At 51.6% G+C, this 15202-nt stretch overlaps 1 protein-coding gene across 1 annotated transcript in view; it reads left to right on the plus strand.

Moving 5' to 3' along the window:
- Nucleotides 1-14410, plus strand: part of LOC121270791 (glutamate receptor ionotropic, delta-1-like) — a 1188003-nt gene extending 1173593 nt beyond the window's left edge. The window contains exons 14-16 of the mRNA XM_041176231.1: nt 4534-4700; nt 8553-8793; nt 13982-14410. Coding sequence (XP_041032165.1) covers nt 4534-4700; nt 8553-8793; nt 13982-14410 — 837 coding nt within the window. The remainder of the gene's footprint in view (nt 1-4533; nt 4701-8552; nt 8794-13981) is intronic.
- Nucleotides 14411-15202: the final 792 nt, after the last annotated feature.

The following is a 15202-nucleotide window of genomic DNA, read 5'->3' on the forward strand; positions in this document are numbered from 1 at the left end:
GCCAGACAGGAATGTATAACTGTTGTAATGCATATATTCGTTCATGAAATATTAGACATTGCCTATCCACCGTCATTCCTTTTAATGAAGTTCCCTCATCTATCTTGGCCTCATACGTTCGTAGTTTTCTTTGTTTAGATTTAGGACCCTAGCTTTGGATTGGACTACTTCACTTTCCATCCCAATGAAGAATTCTATCATGTTATGGTCACTGTTCTCTAAAGGTCCCCATACAACAAGGTTATTAATTAACCCCTTCTCATTGCACAATACCAAATCTAGGATAGCCTGTTCTCTCAATGGTTCCTCAACATACTGGCCTTAAAAACCACCTTGTACACACTCCAGGAATTCATTCGCCACAGTACTGTTACTAATTTGATTTGCCCAGTCTATTTGTAGATTAAAGCCGTCCATGCTTACTCTAGCACCCTTTTACATGCATCTCTAATTTCCTGTTTAATACCATCACCTACCTTACCACTACTGTTTGGAGGCCTATAGGCAACTCCCAGTAATGTTTTCCATCCCTTGTTGCTTTGTCACTCCACCCAGACTGATTCTACATCTAGGTTTTCTGAGCCCATATCCTCTCTTACTAATACACTTATTTCATCCTTAACTAATAATGTCACCCCACCTCCTTTTCTATTGTACCTGTCCTTCCTAAATATTGCATGCCTTTGGATATTCAGTTCCCAGCTTTGGTCACCCTGAAGCCTTGCCTCCATAATCACAATCATATCATACTCATTTACATCTACTTGTGCTGTTAATTTATCTATCTTATTGTGAATGCTCCGTGCATTCAGATACAGTGGCTTTAGACTTGTCTTTTTAACATTTTTACACATTGTTTTTGTACTACGGTCCTATTTGCTGCTGACCCTTGTTTCCACTGCCTTCTGCTTTTGTTTTTAAACTTTCCTGTCTTTCATTTCTATCTTTGTTTCCCTCTCTTGAGTCTCCCCACTCAGTTTCCCATCCCCTTGCCACTCTAGTTTAAACCCTGCCCCACAGTACTAGTGAATACCCCTGTGAGGATATTGGTCCTGATCCTGCTAGGGTGCGATCCATCCAGCTTGCCCAGGTCCCATCTTCTCCCAGAATCAATCCCAATGCCTCACAAATCTAAATCCCTCGCTCCTACACCATCCCTCCAGCCAGGCATTCTATTCTCCTATTCCTGATCTCACTAGCACATGGCACTGGGAGTAATCCTGAGATGACTGCCTTTGAGATCTTGCCTTTTAAGTTATTTCCTAGCTCCCTATATTCTGCTTTCAGGACCTCATCCCTCTTTTTACCCATGTCGTTGGTACCAATGTGGACCACGACCTCTGGCTGTTCACCCTCCCCCTTCAGAATGTCCTGCAGCCACTCAGTGACATCCTTGACCCTGGCACCAGGGAGGCAACATACCATCCTGGAGTCACGGCTGCGGGCAGAAATGTCTATCTGTTCCCCTCACGATAACGCCTCTATCATTAATGATCTCTCAGCCTTTTTCCTCTCCCCCATGCAGCTGAGCCACTCGTGGCTCCACGGTCTTGACTCCTGCTGCTTTCCCCTGAGAAACCAGCTCCCCCAACAGTATCCAAAACGGAAAATACTATTAGAGAGGGAGATGGACCCAGGGGACTCCTGCGCTATCTGCCTAGTGCTTTTACTCTATCTGGTGGTCATCCATTCCCTTCTCTGTCTGCGCTGTGACCAACTCACTGTACATGCTATCCAAGAAGATCTCGTCTTTGCGAATGCTCCACAGTGACTGCAGCCGCGGCTTCAGCTCCGAAATGCGGATTTTGAGTAGCTGCAGCTGGGGACACTTCCTGCACACATGGGCATCCTAGGCACTGGAAGTGTCCCTAACTTCCCACATCACACAGGAGGAGCATTCAACATGGCCAAGCTGCCCTGCCAAGACTTACCCATAAATTACTCCCTTTATTTTTACTTCCGCTAGTTTAGAGAATATTAAGAACATTAGAAATACTCACCAGGTCCCATGTACCAAGGCCGCATTTCTTCTTACTGAGGAAATGTAGAAAATGCAAGGATCCCTCCTTCCCTCTTCAGCAAACTCCCTCTCTCAGCAAACTCCAACTTAAGCACACTAATGCAGCCCAAAGCAGCACTCCAGCATCCTCAAACTGATCTCCACACAAATTATCCCTCCTTTACAATTTCTCCAGCTAAGTAAGACCCTCTGCTGTTTTATAATCTTACCTTGTTGCTCTTAAAACAACGTGGCCCCAAAATTTAAGTGTAATGGATTCCAAGCTGCCTTAATTGCATTTATGCCATTTTCTACACTTAAACTTTAACCTTCCCAGAATTAAAAAAATTACCTCTAAAGTATTAACATGAACCATAAACTAGATACAGTTTATTCACGGGATATAGATAGGTTAAGTGGGTGGACCAAAAGTTGGCAGATGGGGTATAATGTGGGAAAATGTGAGGTTGTCCACTATGGAAGGAAGAATAGAAAAGCAGAATATTATTTAAAAGGAGAGAGACTGCAGAATGCTGCAGCACAGAGGGCTCTGTGTGTTCTTGTACATGAATGACAGAAAGTCAACGTCCAGGCGCAGCAAGTAATAAGGAAGGCAAATGGAATGTTGGCCTTTATTGCAAGGGAAATTGAATATAAAATAGGGAAGTCTTGGGGCAACGTTACAGGGCAATAGTAAGACCACACCCAGAACACTGTGTAGAGTTAGGGTCACCTTATTTAAGGAGGGATATACTTGCATTGGAAGCAGTTCAGAGAAGGTTCACTCGGCTGATTCCTGGGATGAAGGGTTTGTCTTATGAGGAAAGGTCCAGCAGGTTAGGCCTTTACACATTGGAATTTAGAAGAATGAGGGGTGATCTTATTGAAACATATAGGATTCTAAGTGTGTTGACAGGGTAGATGCTGAGAGGATATTTCCTCTTGTGAGGGAATCTAGAACTAGGGGACATCATTTAAGAGGGAGATGAGGAGGAATTTCTTCTCCCAGAGGGTTGTTAGTGTTTGGAATTCCCTTCCACAGAGGGCAGTGGAGGCTGGATCACTGAATATATTCAAGTTAGATTTTTGGTCTACAAGGGAGTTGAGGGTTATGGGGAGCAGGCAGGAAAGTGGAGTTAAGTCTACAATCAGATCAGCCGTGATCTTGCTGAATGACGGAGCAGGCTCGAGGGGCCGAAAGGCCTACTTCACTCCCTGTTTCTTATGTTTTGACCAAGGCTTCGTTACTCCCTCCTTGCTCTCTGTTACTCCCTTTCGCCGAGCAGGCTTTACCCTTCATTGGATGAGCCCAGGGACGGCCGTGAAATGGACCACCGCCTGCGATCGGGCTCTGCCCGTGATTTCACGCTCGATGGCCAGTTAACGGCCCGCCAGCGTGAAAGGGGAGCTCAGAGTCTCGGCGCTGCCGGGGTGGGGGGTGGGGGGTGGGAGGAGGTCGAGCGCTGCCGTCTGCATCTGCTCGGGGGAGGGGGTTGGGGGGGTGGGTGCGCTCACTGACAGATCTGCCTCAGGGAGCTGAAGGTTTCTAACATTAAAAGTAAAGATTCTGCAAATAATATCGGCAAGACCCCACATGTGACTCAGTCACACGAAGTGGGACATGTTAAAAACGATTTCGGAAAACTTGTGTTCTTTTCAATTTTCTGTCGGAACCCTCATCCTGCCAGAGAACGAGGTTTCGCAAAAAATGCCAAGGCTGCCTGGCCTATTCTTCCACCCACCAACTGTTAAGTGAAAAATTCCACTTAATTGCTTGCTTAAGGGTCTTAATAGGCCCCTGAATTGTCAGCGGGCGCGCTGATGACTCTCGTGCATACCTGCCGACTGAAATGTCGCGAGAGCGCGCGATGACCTCAGGACGCTCGCCCGATCATCGTGCACTATCTTCCTCCCAATCGGGTCAGGCACGGGCCCACCTGTGGGACGCAAAAGTCTGCCCACTCTCCCCCCCCTTCACCCTCTGTTTACTCTCACCTCGCCCATTGTTACTCCCCCTTGCTCCCTGTTGCACATCCTCTGTTACCTCCAGCAGTAATATCTCAGCTCTAACCGGCGCGATGGGGATTTGATGTGTGCCTGTCATTCTTACAGCTTAAAACCGGAAAACCACTTCCCTTTTATTTCTCCTCTAACCAGGTTCAGCTCTGGAATGAGGGTATTCATTCTCTAATACCTAATCAACACTTGCTGGTATGGCAGGATGATCTATTTGAACACAGTGGAACTGTTCTCAGGCTGTTCATATTTCAGATTATTGCATTCATCCTTTTGAATAACAGTAATTTTAAAACCACCACCACATGGATTGACAGCCTCCCACAGCCCGTTGCTAGAAAACAAAGCAGATTCACTCGAGGATAATACAATAATCTGCAATATGTGTTTGATTTCTCCTGAAAGATCCTGTCTAATCTCTGCCTGTGGCATGTTTCGCTCTGTTAATGGCACGTGGTATAGACATTCTGCTCCAAGTTGATCCAATAATTGTTATTAAATTATTTCTGTGTCTGCAGATAAAAACGGGAACATATGCTTTCCTGTGGGACATGGCAGTGGTGGAATACACAGCATTAACTGATGATGACTGTTCTCTGACAGTGGTTGGGAATAGTATCAGCAGCAAAGGATATGGGATTGCCTTACAGCACGGAAGTCCATACAGAGACCTCTTCTCCCAGAGGTAAGAACTGACTTCGCTTCTCGTCTTTGGTTTAACTTGAGCTCTGAAATTTCTTAGTAAAAATTGCTGGAGTGAGTCTTTGTATAGGCTGTGCATCATCTTTCTCTTGTAGTCTGCTGTGAATGAACTGAAGAGGACTTGGGATGATCTAAATTCTACCCACCTGGCAGTTAAAATGGGCCAGGTTACTTCGGAGCATTGAATAGAATCTCGCAGCATAGAAGGGGGACCATTCAGCCCATCAAGCCTGTGCAGACTCTTGGAAAATGCTATCCAATTAGACCTACTCCACTGGCTCTTTCCCCAGAGCCTTGAAGTTTTGCCCTTTTCATGTATTTATCCAATTCCTTTTTGAAATCTAGAATTGAATCTGCTTCATCTGCCCTTTTAGGCAGCACACTTGCTGTGTAAGATAAAAACATTTATTTGTGTTACCTCTTTTGTCAATCACCTGAAAAAGGTGTCCTCTAGTTACCACTGAAATTTCTTCCAGTAAAAACAGTCTCTCCTTATTTACTCCATCAAAACAGTTAATGATTTTGAACACCTCTATTATGTCTCCTCTTAACCTTCTCTGCTGTAAGGAGAACGTGCCCTAGAGGCTAACCTGTTGTGATTTTAACCTGCTCCACTCAGCAGCTGCAGGAACAGCTGCCCAAAGGCAGCAGGACCCTTTTCAATGTATTGGGTCCTAATGGTGTCATTGGGACCCAACTGCAATTTTAACTCAGTGATTTGAGCAGGATATGGCAGTCAGTTTTTGTCCGTCTAAACCCAACAGAACAGAGGATTGGGACAGGACAGGCCTCAGACTTAAGCTTAAATTTTTTCTTGTTTAGTGCTCTTGTAGGGGCAAAATGAGCAAGCTTGCTCTTCCCGGCCTCACACCCAGCCCTTCCCTGTCTCGATACTTCCCCATCCTCCTCTACTGCTGATTATGAGGATCCCCATGGACCAGCTGCCAATCACAATGTTTACCTAGTGAATGAATACTCAGTGAGTTCCTCCAGTACTTGCAAATTTCCAGTGTGGCATAGGCCAGCCAGATTGGAGCACCTGTGTACAGCTGTGTTGAGGTATAAATTGAGATAAATACCTGTGATCCTTCACTGAAAAAAAAAATGATATTACAGCCCAGAAACAGGCCATTCGCCCAATAGGTCAGTGCTGGTAAACCAGCTCCTTCTCACCCGCTTCAGCATATCCTCCTGTTCCTTTCACATGTGGTTATCCAGCCTCTCATTAACTATTCTCTTCAACCACTCCCCGTGTTAGCAAGTTCCGCATTCTCACCGCTCTCTAGGTAAAGAAGCTTCTCTTGAATTCCCTATTGAATTTATTAGTAACTACCTTATAAGTGGTTGTTTGGAAGCACAGAACTTGAGTATAGCTGACAAAAGAGACCATGTTTTGAGGCTTATCGTCTTGTTCTCATCAGGATACTCACAAGAATACCAATATAAAGGGGAAAAAAACAACAATTTATGCTGTATTAAAGAGAGTGTTGATTAGTTGGCAAGTTGCGTTGCCATGGAGAATACACCACTGATGGTGACTGGCAGTTAACTGCCAAGCATTGTTTGAAATTTAAAACAGGCAGCTTGACCCTGATTGGTTAAGGCATTGCCCTGAGGAATGAGTCAGCGAATGGCTGTCACGTATTTTGTTTAGCTGTGCAATGTGTGTACATGTTCTTTCTGTCTGCAAAGAACAGGATCCTGTGCATTAATGTATGTAGCTTCCAGTACACACAGATGTGCCACGTTGCAGCCCGACTGACGATCTTACATTGGTGGTCAGCGTAATTCATAGCACACTGACGATTATTTAGCAAATATTGTCCAATTGCAGTTGGACACTGTGTGTTTTGAGTTTTGCAAGCATGGGCTGGTTGGGTACAGTCCGTACCTTGCTCGTTACAAACAGCGGCTGGGACATGCTGTTTGATTCGATCCACCAGTCTTTAGGACTTACGGTCTACATACCCCTAGCACCACACTGGCACTGAAATCCATATACCACTTTACTCATTTGTGTGATAGGCGGATATAGTGCCATGATATAGTGCTGCAGCTAAAATATCTCTGGCTTCATTTCGCACTGTATATCAAGAACTGATGAATGGGCCATCTCTTTCGGCCCTGAAAAGTGCCCAGTCTGTCTCAGGTTACCCTGGAAGGGCAAGTATCACCAAAATTTAAGCAAAAGTTGAAGCTAGCTGTTTCATGCTGCTACTATGCAGTAGCAACACGAGTGATATTTGCCACTAACAGGATGCTGCCATCAAGCCAAAAATACGTTCTGCCTCTTGCACAAATGGGTAATGTGGTGTATGAATTTCAGTGCCAGTGTGGAGCTAGGTATGTAGGCCGTAAATCCCAAAGACTGGCGGACTGAAGCATGTCCCAGCCACTTAGTAACGGGCAGGGTACAGACTGTACCCAGCTCATGATTGCAAAACTCAAAACAATGTCCAACATTAGATGTGATTCTGCGATTGGACAACATTTGCTAAATAATTCTCAATGTGCCGAGAATTACGCTGACAACAACCAATTTTAGATTGTCAGTTGGGCTTGCAATGTGGCATTTGCATGTTACTGGAACCTACGTATATTAATACACAGGGCCCTGTTCTTTGCAGACAGAAAGGACGTGCACATACATTGCACCTGTTGCAGCTAAACAAAATAAGTGACAGCCATTCACTGACTTATTCCTCAGGGTAATGCCTTGAGCAGTCAGGGTCAAGCTGCCTGTTTTAAATTTTAAACATCAGTGGTGCATTCTCCATGGCAACGCCACTTGCCAACCAATCAGCATTCTCTTCACATTTGGTGTAAATTGTTGTTTTTCCCCTTATATTGGTGTACTTGTAAAGTGTCCCAATGCTTACAAGACAAAAAGCTTAGACACGTCTCTTTTTTCAGCAACTATCGTACATTCATGTCCCCTAGTTCAGGTGTCACCTGCAAGTGAAAACAAAGTCCCAAATCTGCCTTATCAACCCCTTAAATAAGAAAGGAATATGACTTTACCTGCAGCAGTTCAGCTTTTGCTTATACCCTCCACCCTTTAGACAGCTCACATGTACTGCCTGCATTCTGGGGCCCACATTTGATGCACAGAAAGTAATTTCTCTTTGGCAGGAACACGAAATGGTGATCACTGGGAGGGAGTTTTGAAAAGCAGGGCGGGGTTCGCTGGTGGTAACGTTCTGGCAAACAGAATTGTAGCAGTGGGAGAAAGGAACCAGAAGAACATGGTGTTGTTCCTGTAGGAGAAGCTGGTCAGACACCCTCAGGACTGGTATCCAAGGCTGGTCACGCTGCAGGAATGTCTTTTGAGTATTTCTTAACCCACTCCCCACTCCCTAAGGTTGTCATAAATTCATCCGAAAACCCATTAGCCTGGGAAATGTCCTGAGGTTATTCACTCCTTGGCACTGTTTTTGACTGGAGTTTTATTGAAGATGAGTCTCACTGGACATTGAGGACAGGTCCTGGGCAGGGTCTCCATGTTTTTTGGAACAAGAGAAATTGAGGTGAAATAATTGATGTTTTCAATAAGTTGATTTGGACAAATGGTTTAGCATGTGACAAGTTCAAATAGCAAAGGGCAGATGTTTACAAACGAGGGGAAATCTGGCAGAACCTTATCCTGCACAGACCATTGAATAAGGATAACAAACTGGACACACCTACAGGGCTCCAAGACACACTCGTGGTCCATTTCTGTCAAGGGGAAGTGCTGTTAGTCAGACTGTCGCTAATCATTCTGGTGAAGTATGTGTGCGCTGTTGAACACTGAGAGTCCCTCCCATCTCTATAACCAATCTTCTACTGGTCTCAGGATCCTAGAAATGCAAGATAGCGGGGACCTGGACGTGTTCAAGCAGAAGTGGTGGCCAAAGATGGGTCGATGTAACCTGAAGAGTCACGCAAATGGCCAGCCAGATGGACGGGCGTTGAAACTGCAGAGTTTTGCTGGTGTTTTTTGTATCCTAGCAGCAGGATTGCTTCTTGCCTGCTTGGTGGCAGCTTTGGAGGTCTGGTGGAACAGCAACCGATGTCAACAAGAAACACCCAAGGAGGTAAAGCTCGGTGTGCGGGTCTCCAGCGAGCTGGCCTGTGCTTTGGGGGTGAAACCTGTGTGCATGCGGTGAAAGGGGGTCTCAGTATACAGCCCATCAGAATCATGTGTCCCACAATTTGAGCTGATGATTTGTGTATTTCTGGTATGTTTGATCCAAAAACTTCTCAAGTCAAAAGCAGCCAGAGGAGCTGATGTTTAAATCACTCCCTCCTCCCCAGGAACCACCTATTGCCCAGGCGGAGAGGTCAGGGGGAATGGAGAGCCCCAGGTCCAACCATCTTTGTATTGGTTTGGGAGTACGGGGCTTGTCCCTAGGAACACAACTGGGCTCACACCTGCCTGAGTTTCCTGTGTTTGCAGCAAAGCAAAGCCCTTAGTGTGGGCAATGGTAAGATTCAACCAACAAGGTAAGGGCCATAAGACATCCCCTCCGCTCCCTCTCATTCACCGTCTCACTTTTGCTCTACCTCACCCCCACTCCCCCTCCCTCCATCCCTCCGTCCCTCCCTTACCCATCTACGCCTCTCCCACTCCCCTCACCTCCCCTCCCATCCCCTCCCCTCCCCTCCCACACTCCTCCCCTCCCACTCCCTTTCCTTCTCCGGCCCCTCACCCTTCCCCCTCCCTCTGCCTTCCCCTCCCTCCTTCCCTTACCCATCGCCTCCCCTCCCCTCCTGCTCCCATCACACTACTTCCTTCCCCCACTCCCCTCCCTCTCTGTTCCTCCCTCTCCTTGCCACTCCACTCCCTCTAAGCCTCTCCCCTCCCTCGTTCTCCCCTCCCTCGTTCTCCCCTCCCTCGTTCTCCCCTCCCTCGTTCTCCCCTCCCTCGTTTTCCCCTCCCTCGTTTACCCCTCCCCTCCTTCTCCCCTTCCCTCTCCCCTTCCCTCTCCTCTCCCCCTCTGCCTCTCCCTCTAGCCTGGTTCCCTGCCCCTCCCCCTCTTCTCCCCTGACCCTCCTCACTCCCTCCCCCTCACTCCCCTCCCCTCCCCTTCCTTTCTCTCTCCCTCCCCCCTCCCACCGGCCCACATCCCCTCCCCCCTCCCCCTCTCTCCCCATCCCTACCCATCCCCTCCCCTCCCATCCTCAACTTCCCCCTCTCCCTCACTCAAACTTCCGACCCCTCCCGCTCCTGCTCCCCTTCCCCTTCCCCCTTCCCCCTTCCTCCCCTTCACCCACCCCCTCTCCCTCTCCCATCAATCTGCCTCTCTCTCTAGCCCCACTCCTCCCCCACTGTCCCTCCTTTCTCCTGCCCTTCCTCCTTCCCTCCACCTCCCATCACCCTGTCTCCAACTCCCCTCCCCTCGTTCCTCTCTCCCCCTCCACCTTCCCATCCCCAATCTCCTCCCTCATCTCCTCCCCCATCTCCCCCCTCCTCCCTCATCTCCTCCCCCATCCCATCCTGCCATCTCCTTCACCCTCCCACCCTCTCCACCTCCCTCCCCCCCTCCTCTCTTCTACCCCTCTTGCCCCCTTCCTCCCACTGCCCTCCCCCTCCACGGCCCCCTCCATTCCCCCTCCCACCAGCACCTATCCCCTTGCCTATCGCCTCCCACATCTCCTCACCCATTTCCTCTCCCTCCCCTTCCCCTCCCTCCCTCCACATCCCCCACCCTCCCCCATTCCTTCCTCCTCCTCCCTCCCATCTCTCCCCCTCCTGACCCGCACCCTCCCCCTCCTCTCTCCCTCCCTCGCACTCCACTCCTCCTCCCTACCCCTCCTCTCTCCCTTCCTGCCTCTTCTTCCCCTCCCTCTCCTCCTCTTCCTCCTCCTCCTCTCTCTCCCTCACCCCCCTTGCCCATCCAATCCGCTCCTCCCCTCCTCTCACCTCATCCCCTCCCGTCAACCCAGCCCCTCCCCTCACTTCCTACTCCTCCTCTCAATTACCCTCATTCACACCCTCTACTGCCCCTCCCTCCCCTTCCTCACCCCTTCCCTCTCCCTCCATCCCAGTCCTCTACCCCTCCCCTCCATTCCTTTCACCCTCCCTCCCCTTCTCCACCCTCGCCCTACTCCTACCTCCCCCAGCCCCTAGCTATCCTTCCCTTCCTGCTCCACCACCCCCCCTCTCCATTCCCCACTCCCTGTTGCCCCCTCCCCCTCTCCTCTTCCCCCTCCCCCTTTCCCTTCTCCTTCCCCCCTCCCATCCTCCCCTCGCCCCTCACTCCTCCCTTCCCCTCCTCCCCCCTTGTCCTCACCTCCCCCTCCTCTTCCCCATCTCCTCTTCTCCCTGTCCCCCTCCTCCCCACCCACCATCCGACTCTCCTTCCTCTCCCTCTCCCTCTTTCCCTCCCCCCCTCCACCTACCCCCTCTACCTCTCCCATCTCCCCCTCTCCCACCATCCCCCCTCACCCTTCCTTTCCTCCCTTTTGCCCCCTCCCCTTTCCCCTCCTCCTCCCCTTCCCCCTTCCGCACCTCCCTCCTCCCCACCTCTCCCCCTCCTCTTCCCCCTCATTTCCATCACCTCCCCTCCAACTCCTACATTCCTTCTCACCCCTCCCTTCCCCCTCCTCTCCCCACTACCTTCTCCTACCCCCCCCCCATGTACCTCCTCCCCTTACCCCACTCCCCTCACACCCCTCTCCCCTTACCCTCCTCCCTCATTCCCCTCTCCCACCAACCCCCTCACCTCACTTCCCCTCCCCTGACCCCTCCTCCCATCACATGCTCCCTTCACCACCCATCCCCTCACCGCCCCTCCCACCCACCTCACCCCCTCCCCCCACCTCCGCCCTCCCACCCACCTCACCCCCTCCCCCCACCTCCGCCCTCCCACCCACCTCACCCCCTCCCCCCACCTCCGCCCTCCCACCCACCTCACCCCCTCCCCCCACCTCCGCCCTCCCACCCACCTCGCCCCCTCCCCCCACCTCCGCCCTCCCACCCACCTCGCCCCCTCCCCCCACCTCCGCCCTCCCACCCACCTCGCCCCCTCCCCCCACCTCCGCCCTCCCACCCACCTCGCCCCCTCCCCCCACCTCCGCCCTCCCACCCACCTCGCCCCCTCCCCCCACCTCCGCCCTCCCACCCACCTCGCCCCCTCCCCCCACCTCCGCCCTCCCACCCACCTCGCCCCCTCCCCCCACCTCCGCCCTCCCACCCACCTCGCCCCCTCCCCCCACCTCCGCCCTCCCACCCACCTCGCCCCCTCCCCCCACCTCCGCCCTCCCACCCACCTCGCCCCCTCCCCCCACCTCCGCCCTCCCACCCACCTCGCCCCCTCCCCCCACCTCCGCCCTCCCACCCACCTCGCCCCCTCCCCCCACCTCCGCCCTCCCACCCACCTCGCCCCCTCCCCCCACCTCCGCCCTCCCCCTCCCCTCCCCCCTCAACCCCTCCCCTCACCCCCTCCCCTTAGTCCCCTCCCCTCAGCCCTCCTCTACCCTCCCCCTCCACTCCTCCCCCCTCCACTCCACCCCTCCTCACCCCCTCCTCTCGCCCCCCCCCCTCCCTTTTGTCCTCTCCCCTCAACCCCTCCCCTCAGCGCTCCTAACCTCACCCCCCCCCCCTCCCTCCCTTCATCCCCTCCACTCACTGCCCCTCCCCCCACCTCCGCCCTCCCACCCACCCCATGCAGGCGAGTTTTGATATTTTGGTATAACCGAAAGGTGCGAAACGAGTCTAATTTCTATCCGAGTTTTAAAATAAAGACAAAACACATTGAAATGGAATTTACACTGAGTTACCTCAGTAATATCCTCAATTTCGGTTAATTCTTAAATTGGTCCCAGTCGATTCAAATCTCAGGTCCATGATTTCTCTCAATATAATATTTCAAAAATTGTTCCTTTTTGAAAATTGTTTTGTACTTTGACCCAGGAGCTTGAATTGTTGGGAAGGACATCTTTCAAGAAGTGACCGAATCAGACTACTTCCACACCCACCCCCTCCACCCTCACCCCTCTCCTTCTCTCTCTCCCACTTTCTCTCTCTGCTCTCTCCTTTTTTCCTCTCTCCTCCTCCATCAGCGCCACCCCCCCCCCAACCTCTCTCCCTCCTCCTCTCACTCACCCGCCCTCTCTCTCTCCCTCCTCTCCCTCCCGACCCCCTCCCTCTCCCTCCCGACCTTCTCTCCCTTTCCCTCCCCACTCTCTTGCCCTCCCTGCTATCTCTCCCTCCCCACGATCTCTCTCTTCCCCCCCACTCTCTCTCCCCTACTCAGCCTCCCTCTCAGTTTTCTCCCCACACACTCTCTCTCCCACTTTATCGTCGCTCCCTCCCTCCCCACCCGTTCTCTCTTTCCCCCACCCCATCTCTCTTCCTCCCTACCCTCTCTCTCTCTCTCTCTCCCTGCCCTCTCTCTCCCTCCCCACACGCTCTCTCCCACCACCCTCTCCCTTCCCACCCTCTCTCTCTCCCCCCACGGTCTATCTCCCCCTCCTCATGCTCTCTCTCTCTCCCTCTCCACTCCCTCTCTCTCCCTTCGCACCCCCAGTCTCTGTCCCTCCTCACCCTCTCTCTCTCTCTCGCCCCCCACATTCTCTCTCCCCACCCCTTCTCTGTCTTCCTTCCCAACCCTCACTCTCTGCCCCCCAGTCTCTGTCCCTCCCCACCCCCTCTCTGTCTCCCTTCCCACCCTCACTCTCTGCCCCCAGTCTCTGTCCCTCCCCACCCCTTCTCTGTCTTCCTTCCCAACCATCACTCTCTGCCCCCAGTCTCTGTCCCTCCCCACCCCCTCTCTGTCTCCCTTCCCACCCTCACTCTCTGCCCCCAGTCTCTGTCCCTCCCCACCCCTTCTCTGTCTTCCTTCCCAACCCTCACTCTCTGCCCCCAGTCTCTGTCCCTCCCCACCCCTCTCTGTCTCCCTTCCCACCCTCACTCTCTGCCCCCAGTCTCTGTCCCTCCCCACCCCCTCTCTGTCTCCCTTCCCACCCTCACTCTCTGCCCCTAGTCTCTGTCCCTCCCCACCCCCTCTCTGTCTTCCTTCCCAACCCTCACTCTCTGCCCCCAGTCTCTGTCCCTCCCCACCCCCTCTCTGTCTCCCTTCCCACCCTCACTCTCTGCCCCCCAGTCTCTGTCCCTCCCCACCCCCTCTCTGTCTCCCTTCCCACCCTCACTCTCTGCCCCTAGTCTCTGTCCCTCCCCACCCTCTCTCTCTCTCTCTCTCTATCTTTCTCCCTCCCCACTCTCTCTCTCCCTCCTCACCCTCTCTCTCTCCCCAGTCTAATGTCATGTTTCTTGTCCAGGATAAAGAGGTGAACCTGGAGCAGGTTCACCGCCGCTTGAACAGTCTAATGGATGATGATATGGCCCACAAGCAGATAGCAGCTGCAGCCATTGAGATCTCAGCCCTGGACATTGGCAGCATGCAGACCAGCCAGAGCTTGGAACCGACACGAGATTACCAGAACACCCAGATCTCAGTCAGCACTTTTTTACCAGAACAAACTCATGGTACAAGTAGGAAGCTTTCCTCTTTGGCCAGCACCAACCTGTCTCTGCCTCTCAGCAGTTCGGCTACCCTGCCCTCTATACAGTGCAAACATCGATCACCAAATGGAGGACTCTTCCGCCAAAGCCCACTCAAAACCCCCATCCCAATGTCATTCCAGCCTGCCTCCAACCCCGGGGGCCTTCCTGAAGCCTTGGAGCCCTCCCACGGGACCTCCATATAATTTCAAACGCCGCATGGCAACATTTTTAATATAAAAAATTTACAAAAAAAAATCTAGCATTTTCATGTAAATACTTGTAAATAATTCAAGAATGAAGTGGGGTAAAGTGTATTTTGAATATTCTCAATTTTTGAAGTCAGTAGATGATGTATGAATGGCTTTGTAAATTCTGTTCTATACAAATAAAAAGCAAATTACTTGTGATCGTTATTGGGTGTCTGTGAGAGCACATTTATTTGTCTGAAAAGAGTACCTTTTATCTCTAATTAAATCGCTTCCTGATTTGTAACGTTTTTCCCCGGCTGTCTTTGGGACTACAATCAGTTTAATTCTTTCCTTAAGACAATTAAACTGATTCTGCTAATTTCATTGCCCCCATGTGCACAGTTTGAAAAGCCCATCTGCCAATGTCCACACTCTGCCCTCCAGCTCCTGAGCAGCCTTCGCTTCACCAGCTGGAATGTTTGAATTAAGCATTTCACACCCACCCCACCCCCCCGCCCCCCAACCCCACCCCCCCCCCCCAACCCTAGCACTCCCAGGACCTGCGTAGGACAGTTTGGTCGTCCCAAAGATCAGTGAGCATTTTGGTGGGGAGTGGGGGCAGCTTTGGTGGTGGGAGCCGCTTTGTGCAGGTCACTCTGTCCCGTGTTCGAGGAGCTGGGGCTTTTCTGATACAATCCCTGATGTCACAGTGGAAACTGAATGCCAGAGAATCTGCCCCAAGCTACAATATGACTGGATGAAGCTGGCTCACTGGTTAAGGCAGACCCCAAAGGACCCTTTTCTGGA

The sequence above is a fragment of the Carcharodon carcharias genome, chromosome 28 (assembly GCF_017639515.1).
Source record: "Carcharodon carcharias isolate sCarCar2 chromosome 28, sCarCar2.pri, whole genome shotgun sequence".
NCBI lineage: Eukaryota > Metazoa > Chordata > Chondrichthyes > Lamniformes > Lamnidae > Carcharodon > Carcharodon carcharias.